Source organism: Peromyscus eremicus, chromosome 6, assembly GCF_949786415.1.
Source record: "Peromyscus eremicus chromosome 6, PerEre_H2_v1, whole genome shotgun sequence".
NCBI classification, from domain to species: Eukaryota; Metazoa; Chordata; class Mammalia; order Rodentia; family Cricetidae; genus Peromyscus; species Peromyscus eremicus.
This window is the reverse complement of record NC_081421.1, coordinates 86,125,101-86,142,084: the sequence shown is the minus strand read 5'-3', so window position 1 is coordinate 86,142,084 and position 16,984 is coordinate 86,125,101. Positions and strand designations below refer to the sequence as shown.

The following is a 16,984-nucleotide window of genomic DNA, read 5'->3' as shown; positions in this document are numbered from 1 at the left end:
TGCGGGGTGGGGGTGCTGCTCTTTTCTGAATGGAAACTGAGGAGCAGTGATTCTGGGGGAGAGGGGTGATAGGAGGGGGATGGAGGGGAGCCTGCAGTTGGGAAGTATTATATGAGAGAAGGATAAATAAATGAAAGAAAACCAAAAGGAAAGTGAATGAATATTGCTACCTATTGATTTACTGGATAGATTATCAAATAGTACTTTACCACTGTAGGGTATATACATACAACTTCTTATCTATTTGATAATCATTCAAAATTATTTACTGAGCTTTTCCTATTGTTATATTTTGATATTTATTCAAACTTAAAACTACTATCAAATTGGATCGAGGTTACAGTAAGATATTTTTCCAGTTAAAAAGACAGCATAGAGTAAAAATATTTCAGTAATACTATGCATAAAAAAATCTTCTATACAGCTAACCATGCATGACCATCCCCAGTTGATAAATCTACAACCTAATTCTTATACCTAAGACTTAGCAAATATCACAGAAGAGTGGGCAGAAAGATTATAAGAGCTAGACCCAGGACATTCGCTATAAGATAGAGTCTCATACATATTAGAAGGAATTGTACTCCTGAAATCTTAACAATACAGTCACCTAAATAAGACCTGAACAGTGGCAATACCAGTTGACATGCCAATGTGCACGGGAGAATTCTCAGAAGGTCCAAGCCCTAGAGGAAGAGCTACAGGTGATTAATAGCTGCTAAGATAGCGAGGATCAGTCTTATTTAGAAGTAGCCTCATGAGATGTGTTCTTTCTTTCCACTATATCATTCCAAGGGATTGAACCAAGTGGACAGGCTTGGCTGCAAGTGCCTTTATCCACAGAACCATCAGAACCATTGTTCTCAGATCCCAGTAGGAAAGAGGTCTTCCCTCATCTCAATTCTTAAAATCACACCACAATTTGATTTCCTCTTGTAAACACTGCCCTGCTTTTCTCTCTCAACCACACAGGTTTTCTTTTTTCCTACTGATTTTTTTTTTTTTCAGCCTTTACCTGCCCAGACTTTGAAATGGACTACACCAATGTTGGGGATTAATATGGTGGTCTTTTGGAGAGTTTTCCATCAATGGCCACTAGAAAACACAGTTCATATAGACTGTTGAATGATTAATGAAATTTTTCAGCACAGCTAACACTCTCTCAAGGTGTGACTTACTTCCCATCGGCGATGTTAACTGTTGAGAAGAGGGGATAGTTTTCGGGGCTGGGTTTTCCAGTGTGGTCTTCAAATAGAAAAACAGGTGATCTCCCAACCTCAACACCAAGTTGCTGAATACCATGTTCATTATATATCGATAAAAGGAAAGACTGAGTTCCTTTTTTGGGTTTTATTGTAAATAGTATTGAAAAATCTTCGGGAAAAATTCCACCTGAAAAGACAAAATAGAGTTAGAAAGTCCAGATTTCCAAACTGTTCCTAGCTCACAATTTTACCTGAGCATTTTATATGGCCCTGATAACTAAATTCAAATAGGATTTTATAATTTAATTTAATTTTACATATCAGCCACGGATTCCCCTGTCCTCCCTCCTCCCACCCCCTCCCCTTCCCTCCCCCAACCCACCCCCCATTCCCATCTCAAATAGGAAACAGTTAACAAATAGTGTGGTTAGAGAGGTGATCATATGAGTATCAAGTTTTCTCTGTATATTCATCCAAGTTAAGCCTCAAGGCCATTTATGTAAAGAATAAAGATTATGAGAAACTGATCCCATAGTCAGAAAACAAGATCAGACTATCAGTGCCATTTCAAACATAGCAGACACTCATTTAAAATTTTTAATTATCATTTTAGATGTATTTTTAACTTATGTGCATGTGAGCAGAGAGAGTGTGCATGCGAATGCAGATGACTGTGAACTCTAAAGTGTGTGCACTCTTAGCTCCTAAGTCACTCTCCAGTCTCTATTTTTATTATTCTAATTATGTGCATCTGTATGTGGATCCATGACAGCAGGTGTCCAAGGAAGCAAGACACATCAGATTATCTGGAACTGGAGTTTCATTCAATCACCTGGTAAGGGTGTTCGAACCAAAGTCCACTCACTCCTCTGCAAGAACAGTAAGGGCTCTAAACAGCAGAGGAATCTCTCTAGTCCCCCAAAATAATTCTCAAACATATATTTAACCATTTAGCTGACACAAGCTTTGTATTTCTGAGCTTTGTCCACACTGTTCCCACACATGCTCTTTGTGAAAAGGCACTGTAGTAAGGTAATACAAAGGCATTGCTTTCATCGTGTATGTGAACACTTAAGGAGATTTTTGATCACACAATTCAGTTTCACTGTTGAAAATCATGCCACTGAAAACCAGAACTATTAGGTATGAAGGCTCACTGTCACTTTTTTTTCCTCTTTCCATGATTTTATCTCAAGTACCTAGCCTGCTACCTGACTTTCACAGCTGCTTACAACACATTCGCTAAATGTGGCAGTTTGTGGAATGCCTTAAATATAATATATCTCTTATACTTGGACTCTCTATTATTAAGGAAACATTACATATTAATTGGAAGGTTTTATTTATCAAAGTAACAATATACATGATACATAACCACTATTCATATATATTATATATACTGTTATATATAATACATAATATTACATATTACAACATCATTTAGGAGAAATTTATTACTTCATTAAAATATTATCCATTCACAAAACAGGTGTTTTTGTTATGGACTATATCAAGAGCTTTCATATTAAATCCATTTATTCTTAATTCAATTACAGGTTGTAGTGCAAAGTGATTTTTTTTAAAGGCATTGTGAATATCACCACTATAGGTTCAAATTCCACAAATGATGGAGTCATGCAGTTCCATTTCCGCTCATGATTAGAAAATGCTTGTTTGTAAAGATATTATGTTTACATCTCATCGAAGCACGATTAATTATAGCAAAAATATTTTTTCCAAATATACTCGAATGATTGAGGCTGGTTCAGAAATGTCATTCAAAAAGGAACTTTATGAATCTGCTAAGAATAGCGGTTAAAAAAAAAAGATGTTTCCTGAGTGGGAAACCTTCTAAATGTATTCAAAAGGGAACACTGACAGGTGGTATGGATGCACAGTTTTTTACTGCACATATATGCACAAACTAGGTAAGTGGTAACTAATACAGTATCTCAGTTAAAATGTTGGAGTATCAGGCTGGTGAGATGGCTTTAATAGGTAAGGGACTTGCTGCCAAGCCTGACACCTGAGTTCTATACCCAGAACCACATGGTAGAAAAAGAGAACCAACACTTGCAAATTGTCCTCTGTCACACACACACACATACACACACACACACACACACACACACACACACACACACACTGTCATACAAATGAATATAGACATGCACGTAAATAAAAATAAATAAAATATCATTAAACAGAATCCTGGGTCTTGTTTGATCCATTGGACACAAGATACTCTTGTCATACGCTCTTAGCATATTACATAATGTCCCTTAGCTGAGCTAATGATGTAGACTGAACCCTAGAACTACTGTAGAAATTAAGTAGCATGCTACCGAAGTCAATTAATGTTGACTAACTGATTCTCATATTTTTTAAGTTAATACTAAATAAAATTAAACAATAAAAAGTGTTTGTTTTCAATTACTCAAGTCATCATAGAAATCTTTCAACCTACTTGTCAAATCATTATTTTCAATCAGCTGAAATGTATTATGCATGTGCATATATATATACATATATATAGTTCAACTGGAATTTTTACTTGTTATGATGATTGAATCCAGGATCTCATACAAGCTCTTCAAGGACTTTACCTCTAAAGTACATCTATGTCTTCTAACTTGATTTAAATGTAACAGGAAATTTTAATTTTATTTGGTTTAAATTTCATAATTTTATAAAAATCACTAGGAGACAAATCATCATACAAGATACAAAAGCTATAAAGCATATAACTTAACAACATGCTTTATAATTACTATGCTATTGAAATATATGGTTAGGTAATTCACTCTATTATTGAAAAAGGTCCAAGGTAAACAAACTCAAGTTTTCCATGATCTTATAGTGGAAGAAAAGGACTTTAAAACATTATGACCTGGGAGAAAATACTTTGTACAGTTTAACAAAAAAGTGAACAAAAGTCTATATAGAGACATTTAGAAAAGGTGAGACATCAGAAAAAAATGTACTCATATAAGAGTAAGGGGATTGTGTGAAAATTTAAAAAGTCACTGAGTTTGTGCAGTGAAAGCTCTGGAAACTTTAGTTTGTTAATACAGTACTAATACTACACTACATTAAATACGTGAAACAGCACTCATCAAGGCATAGTGTACACATCAAATGTAAAGTTTAAAAGCTTTAAAAAAATCCATATTTTGAAATACAAACATAGATTTAAGACATGTCAAATGACTATTGGTAAAAATGCCCAGTGTCTAATATTTGATATTTATACTTATTTAGAAGAATATCTGTCTATAATAACCATCATGATTATCACAGATTCAGCCACAACACTTAAAATGGGTTTTTAATATAAACAGATGTTGCTTTCATTAATAAATATATAAAATAGCATAATAATAATGATTTTAAGAGTTTAAATTTTGTTCAATATTTTCCCAAGCAGAATATATCTTTCAAAAATATTTTTATGTTTTAATAGTGATGATAATTCAATAATATTCTGTATGCTATAATTACAATGATATTCAAATACATCATATGTTTTAGTCCAGTGCCTTAGATGGTTGGGCATTGTTATCTAACTAAAATGTTGAATCTATCCAACTCCTCATCTATAACTTGAGCTTAAATATCCTCTTCCTTTGATGGTTATGAAGATGTAAGTCAATACACCGTTTTTTGCAGGGTATTTATATCAGTATTCAAAAGGTGGTAATGAGAATTTGAAAATAACAGCTTTATTTAATTTGAAGTGCACATTTTCAGATCTTCCGATTTAAAGTCTCATCCTGGAGCTTTGGAGAACACATATTTTTTTTCTGCAACAATATATTAATCTCTCTTCCTAATAAAACTCCCTACTTTCAATGATGATTACTGAAGTGTCCAGTCATCCAGCTCTGCTCATCAGGAAATGCCTCACTTTGTAAATAATGTTCACTAATTTGGTATTTAAAATGGTGACACTATCACTACTATTTTTAATTATCATTAATGCATAACTTGCAGGAAGTTTTCCTCTCCAAGAAGGAAGGTACCTAAGATCCCTATCATAGGAGTCTCTTATTTGAAATAGTTATTGCTAAAACCATAGGCCGGAACACAAGAGTGCTAACTGGGGTAAAACATTCATACAGATAAGTTCTGTTCACTGGGGTGGAAGGAAATTGAACAAGCATACATAATGGTCATTCTGCATGAAGGAATGATCAAACACCAAATTAATTAAATTAACTACCATGACCTTGAGATAATGAGTCAATTATAAAAATATTATAAACTGTATCTTATTTAGTATTTCTAAAACAGTTCCATTAGTCCATGATTTTCTGATTTATTTTCTGTTCAAAATTATTGTTTTCCTACTAGATATAGAAAACATATAGTTAAATGAAAAAGTAAAAGTAATATTACTATTATTTATAAAATTTAGAGTGAATTTCAAATACTATGGACTTAATATTTTAAGAACTTTTAATGTTTAAGTACAAACAATTTTTCATTTTAGTATTTTGTGTCAATATATTGCTTTTGTTCATTAAAATTTAATGAAAATCGGAAAATATAATGAAAATTTTAATGAGTTCCCATGATAAATGTGTTTTCAAAACACCTTAGAACAGGCTATGGTGGTTCCTCAGGAAGCTAAGACTGAAAAGTTCACTAGTTTGAAGGTAGGCTTGAACTGCAGAGTGAGGCCCTGTCTGGCCCACTCCTCATGAAAGAAAGAAAGAAAGAAAGAAAGGAAGAAAGAAAGAAAGAAAGAAAGAAAGAAAGAAAGAAAGAAAGAAAAGAAGGAAAGAAGGAAGGAAAGAAGAAAGGAAGGAAAAAAAGGAGAGAGGAAGAGGAAGGAAGGAAGAGAAGGAGGAGAAAGAGAAAATCCAACAAAGAAGCAAGGAAAGAAACAAACAAAGGAAGGAAGGAAGAAGATAAGGAGTATAATGACCTTCCAAGGAAATAATATTTTATTTATAATATTGAATTCATTTATCATATTTGTTGACTGATTTAAAAATTGATGTATAATGTCAGCTCCTCAGATAGTGAAAAAATGGACCAACCAGAGAATTTAAATGTTAACATTTTGGGAAGATCCTAAAGCAGCAAAATAAAATCTGATCAAATATGAAATATTGATCTTGTATCACAATAATTAAATATAATTGGTCAAGTTAAATAACATCTGTGAAACTCAGTTTACATTTAAATAGGAACAAGGGCACCAAGTTGAAGGCTAACTAACGGGCATATATAAACTTCAAGAACGTGCCTGCTTAGATAATGTGATATCAGGGACTCCCCCTTCTGCACTCAGTGATCTTTTCCTACATTATCATGACTTCAACATAATTAACACCACTGGATCAAACAGTCTCTCAAAGAACAAGTAAAAGATTTTCCCCGAACTTTATCAGTTATCACATGAAAATCTCCCAGGTAAAGTCTTATAAAAATCTCTAATCCCTGAATTCTGGATATTTGTGAAAAGTGACTAGTTGTATCTCTGAATTACTTACTATTTTACGGCTGTGAAGAGATACCATGACCATGGCAACTTATAATAGAAAGCAGTTAATTGCTTAATTTCAGAGAGCTAGTCCATGATCATTATGGTGGGTAACATGGCAGCAGGAAGGCATGGCACTGGAGCAGTAGCTGAGAGCTTACATCCGACCCACAAGTTGGCAGTAGAGGGAGTGAAACTAGGCCTGTTGTAGGCTTCTGAAACCTCAAAGCACACCCCCAGGGACACACCTCCTCTAACAAGGTCCCACCTCCTAACCCATCTTAACCAGTTCCACTAACTAGGAACAACCATTCAAATGAATCAATCTATGAAGGCCATTCATAGTCAAACTACCACCACTATGGTGATATTTTATTTGTATTAAAATGTTATTTGTATGTTAATAAATAAAGTTTCCCGGGTTCAGAGCTATTAGCAAGACATAGGAAAGCAGGGCAGTGGTGGTAATCCCAGCTTGTAATCCCAGCACTTGGCAGGCAGAGCTAGGTAAGTCTCTGTGTGTTAAGGGATACAGCCAGTATTGGATACATGCCTTTAATCTCAATACCAATCATAGAAAACCTGGAGGCCTATACAGACAGGCCATGATGAGGTGGTCATGTGGTTGGGTTTACAACCAATGAGAAGGCAGAACAAAAACCCTATATAAAGACTTTAACACAGAAAGTAGCTCTGGTTGGGAGAGGTAGGACCACCGCAGGAGGAAGGGTAAGGTTTTAGCTCTTAGCTCTGACCTCTTGGCTTTCTTCTTTGCATTGGTTCTGTGTTTCTTATTTAAAAAGACGGTTGGTTACATCTACATACCACACTGTATTAAACTTGTCATAAGAATAATGTGCAAAAAACAATCACAAAGAACATCTACCAAAAAAAAAATGTTTCTTTGAAAGGAAATAGTTACAGTAATGTTAGGACAAAGAGTACTAAGTTTCTCTTAATTTATATGACTGTTAAATTAACCTAATCAATCACTAATGGTAAAGGTTTCTGTCAGTCTCCATCCATGAATATAGGATGGTCATAAAATACTGCCTTCCCAGAATTAGTATGTATTGCAGACATGATGAATTATTAAATTCCTAAAAATAAGCATATTTCTGTTACCAGGCTAAGTTAGTAACTGGAAGTTAGTTGTTTTCAATATGTTACTGGTGATTATAATTTCTTTGCTTTTTGTTATATGAAAAATTATATTCTACGCTATAACTGGATATTATGTAGCATAATAGAAAGACTAATAAGCTAAGAGAGAGTAGAGGTTGTAAATAAAAACAACAATAACGGCAACAGGAGCAGAGATAAAGTGAACCTACCTGGAAATAGCTGTTTCGTTGGGGCGCTGATTTGTGCTTCGTCTGTAACTCTATAAGCAATATCTGAATCTCTAGAATTCTTCCTGTTTGTACAAAATCCTGTTGTTTTAGATATTCCCACTGGAGAATTGTGAAAATCTAGTGCTTTTAGTATATCAACTGGAGCAGCTGAAAAAGAGGGGAAAAGTTTTAAAAAAAATTGAATAGTTAAATATAAAAATACTTTTAGTTTCAGTATTTAATTATTAAATTTGTTATTGGACAATTCTATACTTACAATACATTCTGATTGTTCTCTCCCCCTACCTTCTCTTATCCCTAATTCTGTCAATCCTTCTTCATCCCTACCAGTCCCTTTCTCGGGTTTTGTGACCTATTTAGTTTAACCAGGGCCATCTGTATGACCATTGGATTGAACTATCCTCTGGAGCTAGATGAATCATTGATGGCTGTACAACTGAAGTCAATGATACTTTCTCCTCTTCCTGAACCTTATTGTTATCAAATGCTCCCTAACATGCATCTTCACTCTGTACTTTTATGAAATTCCTTGTTCTAGGAATTTTAGAAAACTAATGAACTATCTCAAAACAAAGAAGTAGCATATAACTCCAAGACTCCAATAGCTACATGTCTAAAGAATTCAAAGTGTGTTCCCTATGGCATTACTCATTATAGCAATAGTCTGATACAAAGTGAGTCCCCTATAAGATGTAAATGAATGAACAACATGTGATATATACATATGATAGAATTCTATTCAGTCATTAAAATTAGTGAACTCCTGAGAGAGGAAATTATTTGATCAGCTGTGTGGGATGCTGAATATGCTGACTCCATCACAGCATGGAAGAACTTCAAAACACTGAAGGTTCACTACACGGAATAAACCACAAAGACAAAGATAAAGACAAATTTAATTGCTTTGGACTTTCAAAATCCCTGGTTCAAAACAATGCATTTAATCCACTTTGTCAATACATGAATCAAGTGGAGTAGTGCTTGTTTGCAAATGAATATTAAAGCCCATAATGTCAACATTCTTATGATGTATTGGCTTTTGTCTGTATTCAAAAACAAACAAAAATGTTCCAATTAGTCCATGTGCTGGCCGATTTGTCATTCAGCATGACTGAGATATGGCCCCTAAAATATTTAGATTCTAATGGAGTCAGTCGTAAAATGTTTCAGTAAGTAGTTAAGAAGTCATGTCTACTTTTAGGAGTGTACAAAAACTGCTATGTTGTTCATTTATGACTGAAAGTTCTAGCTAATATAAAACACTGCAATAGTGAGCTGTTACCAGGCACTACTGCCACACTGTACCTCTTAGAATATTGTTTATGCAAGGACTTACTTGGTCAGAGAGAAATTGGGATTGATTCTAGAATCAGGGAGCTAGCCTCATCACATCTCAAAGGACAGCCTAACCAGCATCTGGCTCTTCAAGAATTATCATTTCAATAAACATTTACTTACTATAGCACTCAACTTGTCACAGAATGTATGAATGAGTAACTGAATGAGAGGTGTGAAATGTGTGTACATGATCATTCCCTTAGTTTATTAACTCATGGAAGCCTGACTTCTACATCGGAAGACACACACAGGTGGAACTTTACAGACCCTGCCACGAATATAGTTTCCTCTAATAACAAATTTGTGTGCAACTATTGCATGTAGCTGACAAATGAAAATCCACATACTATTCAATATAGCAAATAGTGTTTGTAACTATTGGAAGGAAAAATATCTTTGTGGAAATAAGAGAGGCTGAAGGGAGCAAATACAGTAGCCTTTTAGGTCAGTCTTTGAATATTTGTTTCAAAATCTGAGTAGTATAGTCTAGCTGTTTTTTTGTTTTGTTTTGTTTTGTTTCGTTTCGTTTTTGTTTCTGTTTTGCTGTTGTTGTTGTTTTTCATGACAGGGTTTCTCTGTGTAGTTTTGGTGCCTGTCCTGGAACTTGTTCTGTAGACCAGACTAGCCTCGAACTCACAGAGATCTACGTGGCTCTGCCTCCCGAGTACTGGGATTAAAGGCGTGCCTCATCACTACCCTGCCTAAGAGCTGTTTTTCAGTAATTCTTGTTGTCTTATTCTCTCATGTGATAAAACTAAGAAAATAATATTTATACTAAGAACCATGTCCAAAGACCCGAATACATGCCTTGTGACCAGGCTAGTTCTTTAAAGGCTCAAACCTTCACAAACTACGTGTCCTTTCCTGCTATGCAGAGGGGAAGAACTGAGCATCAAAGACTAAGTTGAGGTATTCTCAGGGCTTAGGTAAATCTCAAGCCTCCTTTTTCCACCCCCAATCTTGCTGTAATAACCCACAGACGAAAACTACAAAGGAAAACTTAAAACGTTCTTAAAATAGTCTGAAATTATCATAAGTGAGCTAATTGAATCCTGATGTTGATATTTACTTTCAGTTAAACTCAATTTACCTTTCAGGATATAAAGGTAAATTATATTACTCTGAAAGAGAAGGTGCCTGAAAACACAGCATATTATCTGCTTATTTTATTTTATCTTCTCGCTCGAAGTTGAGCAAGACTTCAGAGCAGGCATGAACAGAGCCTAGAAGGCTGTAATCCCATGATAACTGGGCATCAATAAACAATGCACAGGATGGAGCTCCGCTTCCCTTTCTTCACAGTGACTTCTAACACAGGATATCTACAAGCACATAAACACTTATCCCTTTCCAGTTTGAAACGAGTGTGGTAAGAGCACCCTCCCATTGCCAGATTCACTGTAGAGGTGCTACCATTAATTTCTGAAAAAATTATCTGCAGGGACAGGATGCAATATCATCGTTCAGGCCCTAATTCACATCTAAAAAAAGAAAGTTTCAATTTAATTTATTTTTCTAAAAAGGAATCCCAATCTTTTTTATAAAGATAAAATTCAGCTAAAAATGTCTGTTGTCTTCTTCTCTTTCTTTCTACTGAACTGAATGATAATTTAAATCATTTTGAAATGCTACCTTATTTCTTGATCTTGTCATCCTGACAGCCACAGTATGTACTAAACTCTCATAACACAGGTTCTGTTGCTTTACACATATATGTGCAGGTATGTGCAAAAACGATGTTCTTCTACCTTTCTTAATTCCAACTGTTTAAAGATTAAAAGCAATCACTTCTTATGGATACTTCAGTGTATCTGAAAAAACCGCAATTTCTAATATTCAAAGTTACTCTTAGTCGTAGTATTTTATTTCTATTTCATACCACCATCATTAAGCATTTTCTGGCATATCTAATTCAGGACAGTATTATATTCAGCAATTTTGCCCTGTCTTCTAGTGTATACTGTTGGTTTATCAAACAGGGACACAGGATACAAGAGCCCAATCATTACTCCAGAAGCCATTTAAAGGGTGTCCATGCTTTCCCCATCCATCTGCATTCCACTGCTTGACTGAGCCTCCTAAATTCCATGGTTCAAGCAACTCGACTGCTTGAATTCCTTCCGTGAACCCCACTGACTTCCAGATGGCATCCACATTCCGCATTCCTTGCAGAGAAAATCTTGATGATCTGGTCATACCCAATTTTCCTCCTCGTTCCTACCCCCACCCCACCCCAGTGCCTGTCTATTCTGATGTTTCACTGACCCAGAAATACCACCACAGTCAGTGCTGTAGAAATACTAGTTGAGACTTTATAGAAAAAAATAATCACCAAATACTTTTGTCTATTTGGGGGCTTTATATATCCTTACCTACTATCTGAAACAATTAACAGCACTTTGCCTGAGTAAGAAGTAAGAGAAAACCAAGAAGGTAACTGAACAGCATTTATCTCTCTCCTGAACCTTAGTCTGGTGTGCTTATCCTAGCCTTGCACCATTAGCATTTACTTGCCTATCCTTTGATTTACATTCCCTAATTAGAAGATAATAGATGTATACACAGAGATAAGCACCACACTCACATACTCACATATACCTGAGTCTGTATACAACACATAAAGAGACACACACACAGGCTATATAAAATCCTAAGCAAATGAGCAAAATACAAGTGAAACTTTATGGAAACAACTTTCTCTAAGTGCCACATAACTTCTTACCAAGAAACAAGACTTCGCTGGCGGCGGTGGTGGCACACGTCTTTATTCTCAGCACTCGGGAGGCAGAGCCAGGCAGATCTCTGTGAGTTCAAAGCCAGCCTGGTCTATAGAGTGAGATCCAGGACAGGCACCAAAACAACCCAAAGAAACTCTGTCTTGAAACAGACAAATAAAAAAGAAAGAAAGGAAGGAAGGAAGGAAGGAAGGAAGAAAGGAAGGAAGGAAGGAAGGAAGGAAGGAAGGAAGGAAGGAAGGAAGGAAGGAAGGAAGAAATAAAGAGAAACAACAAGACTTGTAAAAGCCTTAATGGACTTTCTGTGTTCCCCTAGCCTCTTGGACATCCCCATCAATTCAGCAGTTTGGTCCTAAGTTTTTGATCCTGTCTTTCTGTTACCTGCAGCGTCCCTATGGACCACCTATCTAACATCTTTCAATATTTTGATTGTGCTGTTCTATTTCCTCCATAAACTTCCCCTATGCTGCTTAAGCCTGTATGATATATAGTTGGAAATTCTAACTGCTTCTGAGTTCTACCTCTGCCATTTCCTGTCTGTGTGGTGTGAATACACGGAAATGTATCACTCTCTCTGTGCCACAGTTTCAAAAACAGTAAAACAGCAATAACCAAAATCTTGACCTCCAAGACCTTTTTGCCAACTGGATTTGTTACCACGACTTGGAGAACTGCCTTGGAATAGTGTTCTAATGCAGTAACACTGCCTTCCTACATGGACTTTTATATGGTACCTGATATAAATATGATTTTACAATTTAAATGGTAGAAGACTTTGTTAAACTTGAGAACTGTATACAATTAAAATATAGTACCCACCTTTGAAGTCTTGGAAACAGTTACACTCATTCATTTAGCTGCTACCCACAGCTCTTTTTACACATTAAAGCCAGTTCTCCTTGGCTTCAACAAAGTCTATACAGCTCATAAAAATCAAAGTATCTGTCATTTCTTGCTTTGTTTTCTTTGCTCTCTCTCTCTCTCTCTCTCTCTCTCTCTCTCTCTCTCTCTCTCTCTCTCTCTCTCTCTCCTCCCTCCCTCTCTCTGGCTTGGGATTGGATTGAGATTTGGGCCTCACACATTCCAAGCACTCAGTTGACCTATAACCCTATTCCTCTTTTCCTTTAATTTGCTGAACAAAATCTTACTAATTTGAGTAGGATGGCTTTGAATTCACTTTATTTTCCAGAATGGCCTTCAATTTACAGTCCTTCTGCTTTTGCCTTCTGAATAACTGGAATTACAGGCCTACACCACCAGGTCAGCCTAAAATATATTTCTTCTAGATATTATACACACCAAAAATAATTTTTGCTTTTCTCAGATGAATCTAACACACAGCCTGTAATGAAATCTGATGTATTGAGATATAGTAAACATCTTCATCTAAATCTACAATGCAGAATCATTCAGGAAATCTTCCTCCTTTATGTAGGTTATGGGACCCTCTTGTAGCGCCTCATGCTCCCCTGGATAACACATTCCATTGTATTTGTTTAATTATCTCATTGTGACTCTACATTATATGTATTCAGATACAGATTAAGTCACAGAATCATCTTCCTGATGCACACCACCTAATCTTTCCTCTTCCTCCTTGACCCCATACCCCAAATAAGTAAAATTAAATAAATAAAAAATTTAAAATATATTTTCTAATGACCGTGAGATATAGTATTGAACCATGAGAGAAAGTGATCATATATTATAATTTGCTGACTACCAATATCCTGACAGTTTTCAAAACTCATGAGTCCTTAACAAAAGTTATCTGCCAACTGTATAGGTAATTAATATCTCAATTTCTGTAGTTGGAACTGCTCAAGTTCTAACTCAAGCTAAGAAACTATACTTAAGCTAAGAAATTATCTAACTATTTTAGCTTATATAATTATATCTTATAAAATTATAACTTATATAATTAAGCTAACTATTATCAAGCTAAGAAGCATAACATATGTGTATGTTAACGTGCATACCTGTGCTTGCGGCTGTGTGTGCATATGTGTGTGTGAGACACAGGTTAACATGGCATGGCTTTCTCTAACAATCTCATTATGTTTACAGACAAGGTCTCTCCCTGAATCCAGAGCTCACTGATTCAGAGAGGGGATGGCTGGCTGTTGACCTCCTAGGATCCACCTGTCTCTACATGCCCTTACCAAATGTAGAAGTTAAAATTCACTCCCACACCCAGAGTTTACATGCATGTTGAGGATCTAAGCTCAGGGTCTTCGTGTTGTATAGCAAGTACTCTCTTCACTAAGTGACTTCTCCAATACCAGCAGTTAAATTACATTGTGTAAACTAGTTAAAGCCTCTCCAAGTTATTTTATCCAACTTAACCTCATGATAATGAATTAGCATTATAATGAATTTTAATCCCAGAGAAAAGAGACTGAAACATAAATACTCATCAAAAATCACTTCTATAATGATTGCTTTTTGAAAATCCCAAACTTCCTGAATATTTCTAACAACTCCATTAACTACAATCCATGTTTCCCTAAGCCATAATTAAGCTGATTCCTGTTATCTGCATTTCCTGACTTCATTGGGAAATACTTTTTACAGTAGAGAAGAATAATAAATGGCTTTATGTCTCTAACTATTGACCATATATCCTCCATAAAAATTATGCCTTTGGTTGCCTCCCAGAACTTGAAGGTAGAACTCTACTGCAGAAGACACCACACACCAGATCCAGGACTTGGAGGAATTAACCTGAAATTGACCTGAAATCCTCCTCCTTGAGGACAAGCTCTCATAGTAGTCAAAGGTGGTATGCAAGATGTTATGGGAAAAAATAAGCAGCAGCACCACCCAGCTGTAAAGCCTATGCCCACAACAATGGGCAATCCAGCAAAACTCCCATTAGTGCAACAGTGGCACTTATTTTATCTTGGGTGTAACCAATAGCTGAGTAATAGACTTAATGCCTGCTCCATAAGTGAGAATCCATACCTGGTACTTTAAATGTGACTAACTACTCATGCCAGGTGAGTTCATAGACACACAGATAAGTGTAGATCTTACACCTCATCAAAGAGGCTTCTTTTTGCACCAAATGGATCCCATATAAAAATCTTCAGTTTCAAAACTTGGAACAGTCATCCTGAGTGAGGTAACTCAGATTCAAAAAGACAAATATTACATGTTATATTTTACATGTAAATGTTAGTTTAATTTTTACATATATGTGTTTAAGTACAAATAACCACAGAGATTAGGTAACAAAAAGGGATCAGGGCAGAGGAGGATATCGTCCAAGAAAGGGGAAACAGAGTAGGGTGTTACAAAGAGAAAAAGGGGGAACTAGACTAGTAGGATAAAATTGGGAGGGGGATTGGAAGACAGAGTGATGGAGAGAATATGAGGAGGGACAACTAGCACTAAAGGCCATTTGAAAACCATATGGACACATACTACTGCAGAAGCTTTCTAAATTATATATGCGTATATGAAAAGAATGTAAATGAGGTCACTGTAAAATGGAGGATATAAAGCCACAGCTAGGTATCTTGTGGCATCAAGTAAAACCACCAGTGCCAGGAATGGATTACGTCTTGTTGAACAATTAGCCAGAAGTATCCCATAAACCACTCCCAAACATCACAGGATATTGTCAAGGCTACTGGCTATTCTCTGAAACCTGATGGCATAGCCCTGCTGCTGAAGAAAACACTTACTTATGTCATAGAACACGGAAAAGTCATTCTGGTGCCTGACCAGAAACTTCACTCCTATTGAGTAAAGTCCATGGTGCTGGAAGATACTTTGCAAGAATATTACTAGAGAAGGCCAGAAATGATTACTATCACCCAGCTATAAACTCTGCAATTTATATCAGCAAATTACATGGAAGATATACTGGTACAATGGTAGCACAAATGTTATGGGAATAACTAACCACTTTTTGATAGGATGTAAGGCCCCCTCCATGAGATGCAACCCATATCCAATTTTGTTAAAGTGGACAAGAATCTGAGACTGAATTGGTCCTGAGTCTAGGCGAAAACACAGGGACTCACAACTGGACAATATGCAGAGAGCAAGAGAGTTTGGAGCACTCAGTTCTAAATGAAATGACTTTACCAACCCCTCCCCTCAAGGTTCAGGTATCTATGCAGAAGAGGAGGTGGAAAGATTGTAAGAGCCAGAGGTGATGAATGACTTCAAAGAAACAGTGTCTTCCAGACACAACAGGACTAACACATATATGAACTCACAGGGATTGCAACAGCATACATGAGGTTCAAACCAAACAAAACCCCAATACCGAGAAGGGGCAATGGACAAAAAGTCTTACCCCTAACTGAGAATCCATTTGCAATTGATACCTGAAGGACTAAGAAAAATCAGTTCTCCCCAGTGGAGTGTCACTGAGTCTATCAACCACATTCAAGAGTAGTTGGTCAACACAAAACACACTCCCTTTTTATGTGTGTGTGCACTATTTGTCTTGGTAGTTTTTGGTCTTACTGATATTCTTTCCTTTTTAAAATTTATTTGTTTTGATTTTTGGTTTGTTTGTTTCTTCGGTGTTATTGTTGCTTTCAGAGAGAGAGAGAGAGAGAGAGAGAGAGAGAGAGAGAGAGAGAGAGAGAGAAAGAGAGAGAGAACATGAAGTTACATGAGTTACCAGGTGGGTAGGATGTAGGAAGAACTAGAGAAAGGAAAAGTATATGATTGAAATACTTGATTGAAATTGCTTAAAAATAATAATAATTTAAAAAAAAAAAAAGAATTCTACAACTGATTAAAATGCCGAAAACAGCTGGTCACTAGGTTTCCAGCCTGAGTTGATGAGTTTACAAAACCCTCACACCTAAGGCTCAGAGAATATCACATAAGAGGGGA

General features: G+C 36.0%; 1 protein-coding gene across 4 annotated transcripts in view; it reads right to left on the bottom strand.

Moving 5' to 3' along the window:
* The window catches only part of Col11a1 (collagen type XI alpha 1 chain), a 195,596-nt gene that overhangs the window by 164,119 nt on the left and 14,493 nt on the right, over nucleotides 1–16,984 (bottom strand). For all 4 annotated transcript variants that reach the window (XM_059264978.1, XM_059264981.1, XM_059264977.1 and 1 more), the window contains exons 2-3: nucleotides 8,031–8,198; nucleotides 1,179–1,392 (exon numbers count right to left, since the gene is read on the bottom strand). In XM_059264978.1, the coding sequence (XP_059120961.1) occupies nucleotides 1,179–1,392; nucleotides 8,031–8,198 (382 nt within the window). The remainder of the gene's footprint in view (nucleotides 1–1,178; nucleotides 1,393–8,030; nucleotides 8,199–16,984) is intronic.